This window comes from Danio rerio, chromosome 12 (genome assembly GCF_049306965.1).
Source record: "Danio rerio strain Tuebingen ecotype United States chromosome 12, GRCz12tu, whole genome shotgun sequence".
Classification (NCBI taxonomy): domain Eukaryota; kingdom Metazoa; phylum Chordata; class Actinopteri; order Cypriniformes; family Danionidae; genus Danio; species Danio rerio.
Window position 1 is genome coordinate 4490408 of NC_133187.1, and position 17093 is coordinate 4507500.

The 17093-nt window shown below is 37.5% G+C and overlaps 1 protein-coding gene across 2 annotated transcripts in view; it reads right to left on the reverse strand.

The window, feature by feature from the left end:
- Positions 1-17093, reverse strand: part of si:ch211-180a12.2 — a 31032-nt gene that overhangs the window by 7896 nt on the left and 6043 nt on the right. The window contains exons 4-10 of one of the 2 annotated variants that reach the window (XM_001920910.8): positions 14862-15167; positions 11213-11323; positions 10891-11052; positions 9041-9331; positions 7065-7115; positions 6722-6979; positions 3953-4303 (exon numbers count right to left, since the gene is read on the reverse strand). In XM_001920910.8, coding sequence (XP_001920945.3) covers positions 3953-4303; positions 6722-6979; positions 7065-7115; positions 9041-9331; positions 10891-11052; positions 11213-11323; positions 14862-15167 — 1530 coding nt within the window. Of the gene's footprint in view, positions 1-3952; positions 4304-4897; positions 5327-6721; positions 6980-7064; positions 7116-9040; positions 9332-10890; positions 11053-11212; positions 11324-14861; positions 15168-17093 lie in introns of those variants that run through there. The other variant, XM_073918112.1, reaches the window with a different exon arrangement.

Sequence of the window (17093 nt, forward strand, 5' to 3'; positions counted from 1 at the left end):
CCATGCCCAAAAGTGAAAATAAGGGCAATAAGTTGGAAGGGAACGTCAGAGAAATTTTGAAAACAGCTTTTAACACAATGCTAACGTGATTTAGCAAGTTAATAACATATGTTAGCACACTGCTAACATGACGTAAAAAAATGGCTCATTTTACAACACACCTAGAGTTATACAGTTGAGTTTTACCATTGTTAAATCCATTCAAAAGCACTTTTAGCTTAGCACAAATCTTTGAATCGGATTAGACCAGTGGTTCTCAAACTGTGTTAAATGTACCAGTAGTGGTACGCAGGCTTCCTTCTAGTGGTACACGGAGGAATCGCTGAATAATAAAAGAAAATGAACACACTTTTAACCATTTGATGCAAACGATAACACGTTACATACTGCAGTTTTCTTTTTACTTTTGAAGAACAGTGCCATTTTTAATTAACTTTTAAAATCACATTTTAATTTAAATATATATATATATATATATATATATATATATATATATATATATATATATATATATATATATATATATATATATATTTGTTTTTTGTTTTTTGTTTTTATCTGTAAGCACTGGACTGTTAATGTTAATGTACTATTTTTAATGTTTTGAGAGGATGATGACAATAATAAGTATTCTAATTAAGAATAATCTGCCTTTTTTGCCTACTACGCTACTGTATTTCTGTACTGGGATACTGGTTATTATGGTGGTACATGGAGAGACATTTTTTTCTGAGGTGGTAATTGGTGAAAAAAAAGTTTGAGAACCACTGGATTAGACCATGAGCATATCACTCAAAAAACGAACACAGCACCTGAAAATAGTCCTGCACCTTTGAAGCTATGACCGCAAAGTTTCTTGATTATTATGCCAAAATGAGAGTATAGTTCCTATAGCCATATCAGCCTAGAAAATAGAAACTTTCATTTTCTGTTAGTTTTACTACACAATTTTACCACAGAAGAGCTTTAAGCTTTTTTAGGAAACAACAAAACTCTTTGGTCAGTTTTTGAGTGATATGCTAATGGTCTAATCTGATTTAATGATCTATGCTAAGCTAAGCTAAAAGTGCTCCTGCCTGACACAGATCAGCTGAATGGATTCAAAAACGATAAAACTGTACTGTTTAAGTCTAGGGGAGTTGAAAAAATTTGCCTATTTTCTAGATGGAGTGCAGGATTTACAAGTTCAGTGCATCCTCAATGCATTTGTAAATGTGTTTTGAGTATATTCCTATGTGGTTGCTTGGTGATCATGTTAAAATTGCTCGTAATCTTGATCAGATCACAAGCCAAGACACGTCGCTGTTTCCACTTGGTAATATTACGTGTTCAAATGTGTCTCTTCTGAAATACATAAAAGAGGATGTGGAGGACAATCAAGGTTCCGATCATAATCAGCTTTTTTTGTTGTTGTTAAAAACAACAATAAAGCAAAGTAGGAACACATTGTTTAGTTGTGCTTTCTCACAACACATCCCATAATGATCACGTTAGATCAGCAGATGGAGAACAGGTGATCTTTTGTGGCTTTTCAAATGCATTCGGCAAGCAAATCTGATCAAATCTGTTTTCTAGCTAACTCTGGAAGTAGATAGAAGTTTACATACTGTAAACGCCTCTGCTGTTCATTCATTCATTCATCTTCTTTTCAGCGTAGTCCCTTTATTAATCAGGGGTCGCCATAGCGGAATGAACCACTAATTTATCCAGCACATGTTTTACGCAGCGGATGCCCTTAAAACTGCAACCCATCACTAGGAAACACCCATACACTCTCATTCACACACACGCTCATACACTACGGCCAATTTAGCTTACCCAACTCGCCTACACCGCATGTCTTTGGACTGTGGGGGAAACCGGAGCACCCAGAGGAAACCCACGCAAACACAGGGAGAACATGCAAACTGCAGACAGAAATGCCAACGGACCAGGCCAAGGCTCGAACCAGCGACCTTCTTGCTGTAAGGCGACGGCACAACCTGCTGCGCCAACTTGCCACCCACTTTACCATTGTTAAAATGTGTGAAAATGCATCTTAAAGAGATAGTTCACGAAAAAATTAAATCTTTGTCCTCGTTTACTCCTTTGTTCAAACCCTATTTGAGTTTCTTTCTCCTCTTGAAAACAAAAGAAGATATTTTGAAAAATGCTGGTTGATGACACCCATTGACTTTCACAGTAATTTGTTTCCCTACTATGGAAGACAATGGCTGCCACCAAGATTTAAAACTACATGAGGGAGAATAAATGATGATGTAGTTTGACATTTTTGGGTGGACTGTCCCTTTAAGACCCATTTCAAACATCATTAATAATGGTCATGAGTCATGACTTCCTAAACCACATGACATACCTTTAGAAGTCATTATTAATTGGAGATAAACAAGCTAATCTCTTCACAAATGCTTATAAATGTCTTTTTGAGAAGAGAAACAGCCACACTTATTTTTTGGGTGGTTGGTCAGTTAGATATTTATAAACAAAGCTTATTTTAAATAATACATTAAAGGAATAGTTCACTCTAACATGTAAATTCATTCATTTTCCTCCGGCTTAGTCCCTTATTTATCAGGGGTAGCCACAGCGGAATGAACCGCCAACTATTCCAGCATATGTTTTATGCAGTGGATGCCATTACAGTCTCGACACAGTACTGGGAAACACCCATACACATTCATTTATCAAATTTACATATACTGCATGTCTTAATAATCAAGGGGCAAATCTGACGCATCTCCATACGCCACACAATAGATTAAATTTAAATGATTTAAATTTATTGATAAATTTAAAACAAATTGGCCTTATTGATGATATTATTACATAAATGTTGTTTTTTATTAATTATTAATTATTAACTAACAAATATCAATCACATTATATTTCTTAGTTCAGCTAATTCAAAAGCATGTAATCCAAATGGACGGAGCAATCAGAATACATAAATCTCATTTGTTCGGTCCAAATTTTTTTTTGAGCATGCAAGTTGCTTAAGAGAAAAACATCTGCTAAATGTATAAATGTAGATAGAGATAATTTTTTCAATACATTTCTAAATAATGATTTTAATAATTAATTTCTAATAACTGTGTAACCACGGGAGGGAGTGACAGATACAACTTGAGGTAAGATCCAATATGCAGGTTTATTCAGCGTCAGGCAAGCAGTGGTCATACAGGTGCAAACGGGTATATGCAGGCAGTCCAGAATCGTAATTGTATAACAGGCTATAGGTCGCAAGGCAGGCGGCTAAACAGGAGAACAAAAGGTAAACAAGGCTGAAGTCTAAACACGGGGTAACAAGGCAAGGAGTAACGCGTTGTAATGCAACTGAAACAGCTAAGAGTGGCTTATGAATGGTGTGTTATCAGTCTCTGACAAGGTTCAGCTGGTGAGTGTAATCAAGCTAGATGTGTGAGCATGGGTGTCTGGGAGAAGTGCATGTATGAAAATGTAGTCCAGGAAAAGGCGGAAGTGTAGTCTATGGTTTGTTGTGAGAACCAGCAATCTCTGGGGAGCGATCGCTGGTTATGTGACAAACTGATTTGTTTTATCTTTGTTATAATGACAGTACATAATATTTGACTAGATATTTTTAACGATGCTAATTTTCAGCTTAAAGGGATTTAAATGCTTAATTTGGTTTCTTAGGCAAGTTAGGTTAATCAGGCAAGTTATTGTATAACAGGGGTTGTTCTGTAGACAATCAAAACAAACAGCTTAAGAGGACTAATTATATTGACCTTAAAATGTTTTTAAAAAAATTAAAAACTGCTTTTATTCTAGCCGAAATAAAACAAATAAGACTTTCCCCAGAAGAAAAAATATTATAGGAAATATTATGAAAACTTCCTTCCTCTGGTAAATATAATTTGGGAAATGTTTAATAAAGAGAAAAAAATTCACCGGAGGGTGAATAATTTTCAACTGTACATTATTTTTAATTTACCGGTGTGAGTATTTCTCCAGACTCTGTCGACGGGCTTCAGGAGGCAACAGTGTGAAACTCTGCAGATGATCTGGCCTCCCCTCGTCATCTCATTCACATCTTTCAGTAAAGCTTTAGCCCGAAATGTCCTGGGCAGAGTTTGCAGCGGCCCCCAGACCTCAGCTCCATCTTTGATTTCCTCTTCGCTGTCGTCTCCATCCTCAATCTCGTTCCCTTTTGAATGCAGCCATTTGACGGAGATTTCCGGAGGGTAGAAACCAGTAATTTCACAGGCGAGGGTCAAACGCCCCTCCAATACAGATGCAACAGGACAGGAGAGGATTTCTGAAATACTGGGCTGTTTAATGAATCCTTAAAAGAAAAATAATGTTATTTATATATTAAAAAACATATTCAAATTACATTTTATTTAAAGAATTTCAACCTAGATGTTGGTTTTGTGTATAGTTTGCCCAAATTTAACTTAGATTTCTTTTTTTGATGTGTAAAATGTTTTACATTTCATTTGCAAAAATTCTTTAAAAATAAAGGTACATTAGGCCACATCATTATTTATTCATTCTTAACAACTGATGAACCCCTGTGTTTAAAATTGAGCATGGCATTAGTGGTGGATACATCAGTTAAGCTTACATCAGCTGACCGTCTGCTGTTCAGGACATGAACCAATCCGGTTCTGACATCTTTCACAGCGAAATATTTAAATTTTACATCCAGTCTCTCTTCAGCTCTGGGCTGCTCGCCAATTCTACACTCCCTCCACCCTCCCCAACTCCTCCTAGATCATTTCTGATATCAGTTCATACAGCAGTGTTAGCCAAGTATATGGCAATCAGCCTTATTTCTCTGGCATTTACATGAGCTTGATGCTGCTTTTTCTGCTCTGTTCATCCATGTCACATGGAGTTTTGCCCAGAACAAAACTCTCACCAACACTAACTGCATGCTTAATATGCACTCTCTGGCCACTTTATTAGGTACACCTGTCCAACTGCTTGTTAACACAAATTTCTACTCAGCCAATCACATGGCAGCAACTCAATGCATTTAGGCATGTAGACATGGTCAAGAGGATCTGCTGCAGTTCAAACCGAGCATCAGAATGGAGAAGAAAGGGGATTGAAGTGACTTTGAACATGACTTTAGAAAAAGAAAATATCCAGTAAGCGGCAGTTCTGTGGGCGCAAACGCCTTGTTGATGCCAGAGGAGAATGGCCAGACTGGTTCCAGCTGATAGAAAGGCAACAGTACCTCAAATAAGCACTCGTGACAACCGAGGTCTTCAGAAGAGCATCTCTGAACGCACAACACGTCCAACCTTGAGGCGGATGGGCTACAGCAGCAGAAGACCACACCGGGTGCCACTCCTGTCAGCTGAGAACAGGAAACTGAGGCTACAATTCACACAGACTCACCAAAACTGGACAATAGAAGATTGGAGAAATGTTGCCTGCACAACATACAATTCTTTACATAAAATTACTGAAGGCAAAAGCAAAGGCGACATGATCCAAGCAACTAACAGTAGACTATTTGTGCAAACACTGCTGTTTTGTTTTTAACCAGTTTTTAAGAACACTACTAAAAATATTTAGATTACCTTCTGATTTTAAGCTAACCGGTAAATCATTTCACAGTTTGGCTCCCTTTACAGATTGACCAAAGGAGGTCTTACACTTTGGCACTAGTCTTCATTTCTGCTGTGACATTCGAATGGTAGGATCAGAATTGGGCATCAACATCATGAAAGCATGGATCCATCCTGCCTTGTATCATCGGTTCAGGCTGGTGGTGGTGGTGTAATGGTGTGGGGGATATTTTCTTAGCACACTTTGGGCCCATTAGTACCAATTGAGCATCGTGTCAACGCCACAGCCTACCTGAGTATTGTTGCTGACCATGTCCATCCCTTAATGACCACAGTGTACTCATCTTCTGATGGCTACCTCCAGCAGAATAACACGCCATGTCATAAAGCGCAAATCATCTCAGACTGGTTTCTTGAACATGACAATGAGTTCACTGTACTCAAATGGCCTCCACAGTCACCAGATATCAATCCAATATAGCACCTTTGGGATGTGGTGGAACGGGAGATTCGCATCATGGATGTGCAGCCGATAAATCAGCAGCAACTGCGTGATGCTATCAAGTCAATATGGAGCAAAATCTCAATACTTCCACCATGTTGAATCAATGCCACGAAGGATTAAAGCAGTTCTCAAGGCAAAAGGGGGTCCAACCTGGCACTAGTAAGGTGTACCTAATAAAGTTGCCAGTGAGTAAATATATGCATTTAACGAAAGTGATCCTGTTCTTTATGACGTAGACAGATCACATCTACTGTTTTTTAACGTAAACACATACTTGGGCATGTGCATCATTATTGCTCTTAAAGTATTTGTTAAGAATGAGTTAACAATAAGTAACGTCCCCTTTAAGTAAAGTCATGACATAATGATAAATTAACAGGTCATGAGTTCATGTTGGTCTTTTAATTAGTTTTCTTTCTCATAGAGCGGGTTACATTTAGCTATAAACGAAAGTGTTAATCAATACATTCATAACAAACATGAACTAACAAGTAATTAAGGCAGTCATTGTTTAGTACACATGACTCATGTTGTAGTTAAACTTAGTTTTAGATTAGCGCATGCCTTAACTCATCATCAGTTCATAAAGTAAGTTTAGTTTACTTATTAAAACATCCTTATTCATGTACTGTTATTCCAAAGTGTTACCAAAACTAGATGTTTTCCTCCATCTCACCTCTAGTTTGGCGTGTGATGGGCTGTTTGAGGGCCGTGTGGTGAATGGTGACCCACACTCTGGTTTCTCCTCTCTCCAGCTCTGCTTTTGGCAGACGGCACTGACTCATGGCTGAGAAGAAGCCTTCAGCATCAGGCCGAGGGGCTGCTAGCGCCTGCGGGATGGACACAGGGCTCAGCTCGCCTCCCTCACAGAACCAGCGGAACGTGATGATGTCTGGATGAAAATGAGATGCATGTGCTGTCATCGTCACAACACCTGAGGACAAGAGCCATTACTGTATTAGCTTTATGCAAGGATGCATTTCTATCATTTGAATGCGTGTGCTGTTTGTGATCGATACCTCCTTCCTCATTGGGCTCTGAGAACTGGATCTCTGACACTTCAGGTGGTGCTAGACAAAGAGGGAATACTAACTTCATAAACAAACTATTAGGGATTTGTTTTACATTCTAAAAGAGAACAAATGACTTTAAACAGGAAGAACGAGGTGTAAGCTGTAGGGTGATACCTCATCAAGACTGGGTCAACATATATGGGTCAAATTTCAGGCTAGAAAAAAAGTTTGGTTAATAAAAGTACAGGTTAATTTAGAAGTACTAGAGGATTGGCGCATCAAAAAAATGTAACTCTGGCTGTTAATGTACTTTATTTTCAATTTACTATATTTTACTTACAGCATTTGATATATACTGTAAAATTATATATTTGATATACAGTTAAAGTCTAAATTATTAGCCCCCTGTTTTAATTTAATTTAATTTAATTTAATTTAATTTAATTTAATTTAATTTAATTTAATTTAATTTAATTTAATTTAATTTAATTTAATTTAATTTAACTTATTATTTTCCCCCTCAATTTTTTTTAACGGAGCGAAGATTTTTCAACACATTTCTAATCATAATAGTTTTAATAACTCATTCTTAATAACTGATTTATTTAATTTTTGTCATGATGACAGTAAATAATATTTGACTAGATATTTTTCAAGACACTTCTATACAGCTTAAAGTGACATTTAAAGGCTTAACTAGGTTAATTAGGTTTACTAGGCAGGTTAGATTAATTAGGCAAGTTATTGTATAACCATGGTTTGTTCTGTAAACCAGGGGTTCCCAAACTTTTCAGCTAGCGACCCCCAGAATAATAATGCCAGTGACTTGTGATCCCTAATATCCTCTAAGGTGTGATTAGTGGTTAGAAACCTTGCATGCATTGGCGCACACACACCAATAGACCAGTCTATTCTTCATTTTATTTTTTTAATGTATGTCAGTGCAGTAAATGTGCCAGAAAGTTTAACCTGGTATTATAAAATCAATCTGCTGCATCTAGTAACTATAAGCTACTATAGTAACTATATACAGTATAGTAACTATAAATGACTGTTTTATTATTAGGTTATAGATAAAATATGGTAATTCTTAAGGTTTATTAGAAATAAATAGATTTTTGGAAATCACTAGACGACCTCCCTTCATTGTCCCGCAACCCCTCGGGGGGGTCCCGACCCCAACTTTAAGAACCACTGCTGTAGACTATCTAAAAAAAAATTATAGCTTAAAGGGGGTAATTATTTTGACCTTAAAATGGTGTTTAGCTGAAATGAAACAAAGAAGACTTTCTGCAGATTAATTACATAATTGCAAGTAAATGTATAATTAAATGTATAACGGTTTTATTTCCAGCACACTCTTAACAAAGCTGGGTTTTGGGTAAATTTTTTCGAATAAATTTAAACAATGTTTTTTAAACCAGTAGGCTGAGTTTGTCCTTACTTGACCCAATGTTTTTCCAAAATATATTTATTGGGTTTTGTACAGAACTACAGAACAAAAAATTAAAATAAAAACTTTTTATTTTTATTTTTTATATTATATTATATTATATTATATTATATTATAATATATTATATTATATTATATTATATTATATTTTATTATATTATATTATATTATATTATATTATATTATATAATATTATATTTCAATTTATTATATTATATTACATTATATTATATTTCATTATATTATATTATATTATATTATATTATATTATATTAAATTATATTATATTAAATTATATCATATTATATTATATTATATTATATTATATTATATTATATTTCATTTTATTATATTATATTATGTTTTATTATATTATATTATATTATATTATATTATACTATATTATATTATATTATATTATATTATATTATATTATATTATATTATTTAAATGAATTTGAACACATCTTCTCAACTCATAACTACCAGCTTTTCAGAATGACTTGAACACACAAACAGATTTCTCTCACCTAGAATAGTGAACTTTTCGGACACTCTCTCAGCCACAATCTTGTCTTTGCCTTTATACGAGACTTGGCATTTGAAGACTGAGCCCTTGTGAACGGCCAGGCTGGGTATAAATGTGACGGAGGAGAACAGTTGCTTGCTTGAGTTGGAGGACGAGCGCAGTGGCATCTGAGTGTGTAGTTTGTAATATCCCGAAGCACTAGAGGGCAGCAGAGGGTTTTTCTCAGACAACACAGACACACTAGAGTTGCGGGAGGTGTAGGATGCAGAGCGAAAAGCTCCATATTTCTTCTCTAGAGAGGGAGACAGTGAATGAATGATAATGCAGGTTAATAATTTGCACAAGTTAATAAATATTCCACTTGTAAAGCCACCACTTTCATATCTACTAAAGCTGTAACTGTGTTATCATCTGCATTTGATTTGTCCCAGTGCAGAAAGAATGCATTTAACGTCCATTTCAAAACATCAATAAACTAGAGGGGATCAACCAGTTCTAGATAACAAAACAACCGTCGCATTTCTTACATTTAAATTCACTGAAATATAATTGCAGTTGCTTCTTAAAGTGACTCTGCTGAATAACCCAGCTTAAACCAGCCTAGGATGGTTGGCTGGTTATAGCTGGTCGACCAGCCTGGTTTTAGAGGGGTTTTCAGCCATTTCCAGCCTGGTCTAAGCTGGTCAGGCTGGAAAGTGACCAGCTAAAACCATTTAAAACCAGCTTGATCATCCTGGTTTGAGCTGGACATAGCTGGTTTTGGTTGGGCTCCCATCTTGACTAAGCTGGTTTTAGCTGGTCATCTCCCAGTCTGCCAAGCTAAAACCAGGCTGGAAATGGCTTAAAACCGGCTTGAAAGTGGCCAAAACCCCCCCAAAATCAGGCTGGTTGACCAGCTAGGCTGGTTTAAGTTGGATTTTTTAGCAGGGTTTTAAAGGAATGGTTCATACAAAAAAGTAACCCAGCAAGCAGGCCCGGATTGGCTAATCGGGAGGACCGGGAGAATTCCCGGTGGGCCGGTCCGTTTTTTGGCCGCGAGGGCCGGTGTCCCAAGCTGCAGAATCTGTTGCTCTCAGCAGTCACACTTTTCGAATTTATTTATTTACTTGACCACAGCCTTTTTATTCATTATTTTACCGCAACTCTTCTCTTTTCATCTATTTTAATGATTATAAAACTCAGTTGTGTCTCCTTTCTGAATGCAGCTATTGTGGTCCAGCGGTTAGCACGTTAGAAAAAGACGCTGCGGATCCGAGTTCGACCCTCGTTAGAGTAACTTATTGTTTTCATTTTTATTGTTAAGACATATAATACTGTTAGGGTTGTTGAACATTTGAAGTTCTAAAGCAGCTGTTTTGTCAAAAAAAAGACGTGATAGTGTAATTACAAACTGATTTGGAAATGACCTTATTTTAATATAGTCAGTCGTGAACTGAGGTGGGCCGGTCTGAGGCTTGAAACTCCAGGGCTGAAAAGGTGTCCCACTCCGGCCCTGCCAGCAAGCACACGGTCAACATCAACATGGTGTCAGATTTTACCGTCAGATTTACCCTAATGTCTTGGGGACGTTGCATTTTGTTTGAAAATGAAAACGGAGTTGATGTCAGAACCCAACGCCAGGTCGACGTAAATGTCCAACCTAAAATCAAATATCAACAACTAATGATGTTACAGCTTGACGTTGTGTGGACGTTACCACTATGACGTCTATCAGATGTTGGATTTTGGTATACCTGACGAATAAATGTCAGTATTTGACGTCAATATGACGTTGGTTTAAGATGTTGGCTCGATGTTGTATTGAGGTCACTTTCCAACCTAAATTCAACCAACAATTTGGGTGGTTGTTACCTTTGTGCGAAGTGTCTTTGATGGGAATGTCATTCAGAAACCATGTCGTTTGAACTCTTTCTGCCAGCCGGCCTTCCACACTGATGGTGACTCTACCTTTTTTACCCACAACCACCCTGGGTGGCAGAACAATCGCTGAGATGTTCAGAGACTTCAGCTTCTCTGAGGGAGAGAGAGGTAAATTTGTTAGCATTTTCATTCAGTTCAGTGATCTCCAGCAAGAAACTATGCTGAGCTGAGGAAATATTAAAATGATGATTAGTGATAATAACAAAACAACCTTCAACTGGTATCAAAGTCACTGGTGCGTGATCAAACTTACCGTCTCTTCTTTTCCAAGAAAACCCAAAGCAAAGCAAGAAAACAAGTGTGAGTGAAATGATCATCATCGCTACCGAAGCCTTGGCTGATTTATTCAGGCCTGGGTTTTGCACTGGAAGAGATCAGAGCAGTAACATGTACACTTTGCATATCATTTCACACAAGTCAAATTGTGACAAAAAAAAAAAAAAAAAAAATAGAAATGAATAGGAAACTGTGGATTTTATTTAAACCTATTTCTCAAATGGATGTGGGTGGTGCTAGTTAGAAAACATGTTAGATGGAACATTTTAATGGTAAATTTGTTTCATTTACAGTAGATTAAAATAATTTTAATTGTAAATGTTGAAATAACCCAGCATATTTTAGAGTGAGGGCTCCAGGGGCAATAATAATAATAATAATAATAATAATAATAATAATAATAATAATATTAATAATAACAATAATAATAATAATAATAATAATAATAATAACAATAATATTAATAATAACAATAATAATAATAATAATAATAACAATAATATTAATAATAATAATAATAATAATAATAATAATAATAATAATAATAATAATAATAATAATAATACTTATTATTATTATAAAATATAACTTAATCAAATTCTAAAAAGTCACATGGTCACTTGGACTTTTTTGTGAAGTTTATTTATAAACTAATTTCGAGAGGAGCACTTGCTTATGATTGATCACAGCTGGTCCTGCATTAACTAATGCATGATTCACCAATCAAATGATTTCTAACTCACTACAAATAGAGTTTCTTACTTTAGTTACCTTCGCCTTGAAGAATCTCACTACTCCTCCACCTTTCCTTTCATAGGGCGGCACTGTGGCCCAGTGGTTAGTACTGTTGCCTCACAGCAAGAACGTCACTTGTCTAAAATCCTTAACAGGCCAGCTGACGTTTCTGTATGGAGTTTACATGTGCTTGTTTCCCTCTGGTTCTCCGCTTTCCTCCCACAGTCCAAAAATATATGTCATAAGTGAATTGATCAATCTAAACTAGCACAATAGTTGAGCTCTTAACCAGCAGTATATCTCTATATAGCAGTTTATAATCTGTCATCAGCAATAAATAAGGGGGGAGTTCTCGAGACCTACCTGGGCTCAAACTCCTCTACTGCAACTGCAAACAGGAGGAAGCCCCGGGCTTGAGGATCTTATGAGCTCAGGACTCTCTCCCTGGGCAGCATGCCAAACAAGTTTTATAAACAATCATCAGCTAAGTGTCAACTCTTGAAACATATCTGTGCCAAGTGGATGTGGCAGCAAAAGGTTACCGTGAGAAAACCCTCACTTATTATAGGTTTGCATTCTAAAAAATATGCTGGTTTGTTGTAAGCCAACTTTGGGTCAAATATGATGTGTGGAATATATTTGACAACAACCCAACATTTTTTAGAGTGTGATGTAATTTTTTGACTACAGGCCAAAAGCATTAAGTAGAATGAATATTTGGACATGTAGCAGATAAATGGTTGTCGTAAACAAACATTAAAGAGGATAAAGGATTGTTGTCGAGGGCCACTATAAGGTTTTGATTCTTGGTATGGAAACTGGTGAAATGTGGATTTTTAATCAGCAAGACCCTCATTGTGCATTATGGATTCTCTAGTTGTTGAGAGTACACTTATATTTGCAGTGCACTGTAGTAATGAATGAATGTATTTGATGTAGTTGAATGAATGTCCACTGTGGTTTCAGACACAGACAAAAAAGGGGCTGTCCCCTCAAAGCGTGCCTTAATTAAAGGGTCACGAAACACCAAAGCACATGTTTTGAGCTGTTGACAGTCGTATACACTGCTAAAAACACTATTAGGACACCTATATTTCACTAAAAAGTGTAAATTGGTTGTTTTTGCGTTATTTCAAGCAAATTCGTACTTCCGGTTTGAAACAAATTTTTGAAGCTGCGTCACGGTCATGACATAATAGCGTGTATTCCAGCGTGCAGACTGGACGTCTGTGCCAGAGTGAGTCTTCTTACGTCTTACAGTGTGATGCATTAATGCATGAGTAAAGCTTGGTTCAAACCAATCAGCGCGCTCTATTGTGCAACTTCATTAATATTCATTAGTGTCACCGTGTTTACGCCACAGAGACGCCACGTTGTGTTGGCAAAACAAGCGTGAAGTGTTGCTTTTATAGTTTGCTGCCGTTAAGTTTTGTTTTCATTTTCTCTCTGTGAGAGCTCAGCTGGATCACGTGTGGATTAACAGTGTACGCGACGCTCGACAACAATAACTTACGTGTTTAAGGAGGAACATTGTTTACCTGAGAGCTGTTCTCATCTGCAAACGCTGAAATCCGGATTCGCTTGTAACGTTAGTCTCCTCTTCATAAAGACGCGGCTCTAGTTGCTGGTGATTGTCCTGTCTCTACAGATTTGGTAAGTGAGCGACCAGTGCTCTTTGTTTATTCAGTTTGTTCGTATCGAATTAAGTTAACTATTACACTGAGTGCAAACATAGCACCGCATTTTGTGACCGGAATAACACACGCGGCTTTCTGACGCTACCTGCCGTGTGCATCTAAATTTCCGGGAAATGCTGAGTTTTTTTTCTCTCATTCGCCGTGCGGTATCAAACATTGCATAACAAATACACGCTTAGAGCAGATCCTCGAATCAAATATCGCGTTTGTCGCGAGGGACATGAATGAATTCCCTGAATGAAAGAGCCAAACTGCAGTTAAAGTCCAACATTTGGCAAATAATTCGACTACAGATGTCCATGTAGGTTAAACACCATCACTTTCTCATGTGTGTGTATTTTGACTCTGAAACTCGCGCGTGCCCAAATAGACACTCCCACACCCTCCCACTTTAGTTCCTCCGACACTCCCCCTAAACAGAGCTGGACACGCCCACTTTTCTGACTTTTTCCAAAGTAGAGGTGTGAAAACACCCTGCTGAAACGAGGGGGTTTCATGGCCCTTTAAGGTTATGGAGGCAATTTAGAACACAACCAAGGCTGATATTCAAGTTGATAGAAACCTCCAGGCAGGTGTTTTGGAGCTAAACTCTTCAGGAAAGAGCAGAAGCATATCTAGATACCTCTAGAATATGATTCTGAAGCATAATAACTTTGGCAAAGCTTACTCTATTTGAAGAAAAAATACTGGTTCACACTTTATTTTAAGGTACAACTATCACTATTAATAAACCACTATGACTTTTCTCACAATAAAACTACGCTGTATCCAAAATCACATGCTTGCTGTAGGCCAGGGGTGTCCAAACTCGGTCCTGGAGGGCCGGTGTCCTGCAGATTTTAGCTCCAACTTGCCTCAACACACCTGCAAAGATGTTTCTAGAAAGCCTAGTAAGAGCTTGATTAACTAGCGCAGGTGTGTCTGATAGGTTGGAACTAAACTTTGCAGGACACCGGCCCTCCAGGACCGAGTTTGGACATGTCTGCTGTAGGCCATATTGGATGCAGCTCTAGTTTGTTGCTTATTAATAGTTTTAAGCCAGTAGTTGTTGTAGGTATTGGGATTAAGGTTGTACAATAAGATCATGCAGAATATGCACTGTATAAATACTAATAAGCCACTAGTTAACATTTACAATTGGTAATTAAACTAAAGTGTTACCGAACACTGTAACAAGAAGTAATGAGTTCATACCACGCAAGTCAACAGTGGATAAGTCAATGGTTCCATTAGCAGGTTCTTGCCCACTGGGTTGCAGGGCCACACACTGCACCTCTCCTCCTCGGCTCCTTTCCTCCCTGGTCAGAGTGTGATACTGATGTCTCCTATATGTACCATCTTCATTTTGGATGGACAAGGGAAGTTCTGAAAGTTTTTTTCCATTGTGGATCCACAGAACTGATATGTTGTTTGGGTAAAATCCACTGATGTCACAGGAGAGGGTGACCGAGGATGAGTGCGAAGACGAAGGGACGACTGAGAGAGTGACCTTTGGGAGAACTAGAAGAAAGAGAGAGCAAAAGTGAATGATTAATTTCATTAATTACATGCAGTTGAGGTCTAAATTATTCGCCCTCCTGTGAATCTATTTTTCTTATTTAAACATTTCCTAAAATATGTTTAATAGGGCAAGGGATTTTTCCACAGTATTTCCTATAATATTTTTTTCTTCTGGAGAAAGTCTAATTTGTTTTATTTCGACAAGAATAAAGGCAGCTTTAATTATTTTTAAACCAATCAATACTATTAGCCCCCTTAAACAATATATATATTTTTTTCTAAAGAACAAACCATAGTTATACAATGACTTGCCCAATTAACCTACAATCACCGGCCACTTTATTAGGTACACCTTACTAGTACCAGGTTGGACCCCCTTTCGCCTTCAGAACTGCCTTAATTGTTCATGGCATAGATTCAACAAGGCACTGGAAATAATCCCTATAGATTTTGCTCCATTTTGACATGATAGCATCACGCAGTTGCTGCAGATTTGTCGGCTGCACATCCATGATGCCAATCTCCTGTTCCACCACATCCCAAAGGTGCTCCATTGGATTGAGTTCTGGGGACTGTGGAGGCCATTTGAGTACAGTGAACTCATTGTCATGTTCTAAAAACCAGTCTGAGATGATTCACGGTTTATGACCTGGTGCATTATCCTGCTGGAAGTAGCCATCAGAAGATGGGTACACTGTGGTCATTAAGGGATGGACATGGTCAACAATACTCAGGTAGGCTGTGGCGTTGACACGATGCTCAGTTGGCACTAATGGGCCTAAAGTATGCCAAGAAAATATCCCCCATACCATTACACCACCAACAGCAGCCTGAACCCCGGATACAAGGCAGGATGGACCCATGCTTTCATGTTGTCGATGCCAAATTCTGATCGGACTATCCAAATGTCGCAGCAGAAATTGAGACTCATCAGAGCAGGCAACATTTCTCCAATCTGCTATTGTCCAGTTTTGGTGAACCTGTGTGAATTGTAGCCTCAGTTTCCTGTTCTTAGCTGACAGGAGCGGCACCCGGTGTGGTCTTCTGCTGTTGTAGCCCATCTGCCTCAAGGTTGGACGTGTTGTGTGTTCAAAGTTGCTTTTCTGCAGACCTCGCCTGTAACAAGTTACTGTTGCCTTGCTGAAACCAGTCTGGCCATTCTCCTCCTACCTCTGGCATCAACAAGGCATTTGCGCCCACAGAACTGCTGCTCACTGGATATCTTCTCTTTTTCAGACCATTCTCTGTAAACCCTAGAGATGTTTGTGCATGAATATCTTAGTAGATCAGCAGTTTCTAAAATACTTAGACCAGCCCGTCTGGCACCAACAACCATGCCATGTTTAAAGTCACTCAATTGGCTGAACGTATTGAGTCGCTTCGATGTGATTGGCTGTTTAGAATTTTGCATTAACAAGAAATCCGACAGGTGTACCTATTAAAGTGGCCGGTGAGTGTAGTTACTGTAAGCTTTTAAATGTCAACTTAAGCTGAATACTAGTGTATTTGAAAAATATCTAGTCAAATAATATTTACTGTCATCATGGTAAGGATAAAATAAATCAGTTATTAGAAGTGTGTTATTAATGAGTTCTAGACATGCTATTATGTTTAGAAAAAAAATTCTCTGTTAAACAGAAATTGGGGAAAATCTAACAGAATTCAGTATTAACAGGAGGGCTAATATTTCTGACTTCAACTGTATTTCTTGTAACCACAGTTTAACATTGGTTTATTGACTGCCCAGATGAATCAGTTACCTTGAAAAAGTACTAACATGTAGTCCTTAATCCCTATTTTCACTAAACAGCAAGGTAAACCACCGTGCCGCCCAAGTACATATCTTCTTTATCAATTACTTATCTTCTTATCTTATCTTTATATTTATAGGGAAATGTCACAGAACTTGTACAAGTTACATAACTG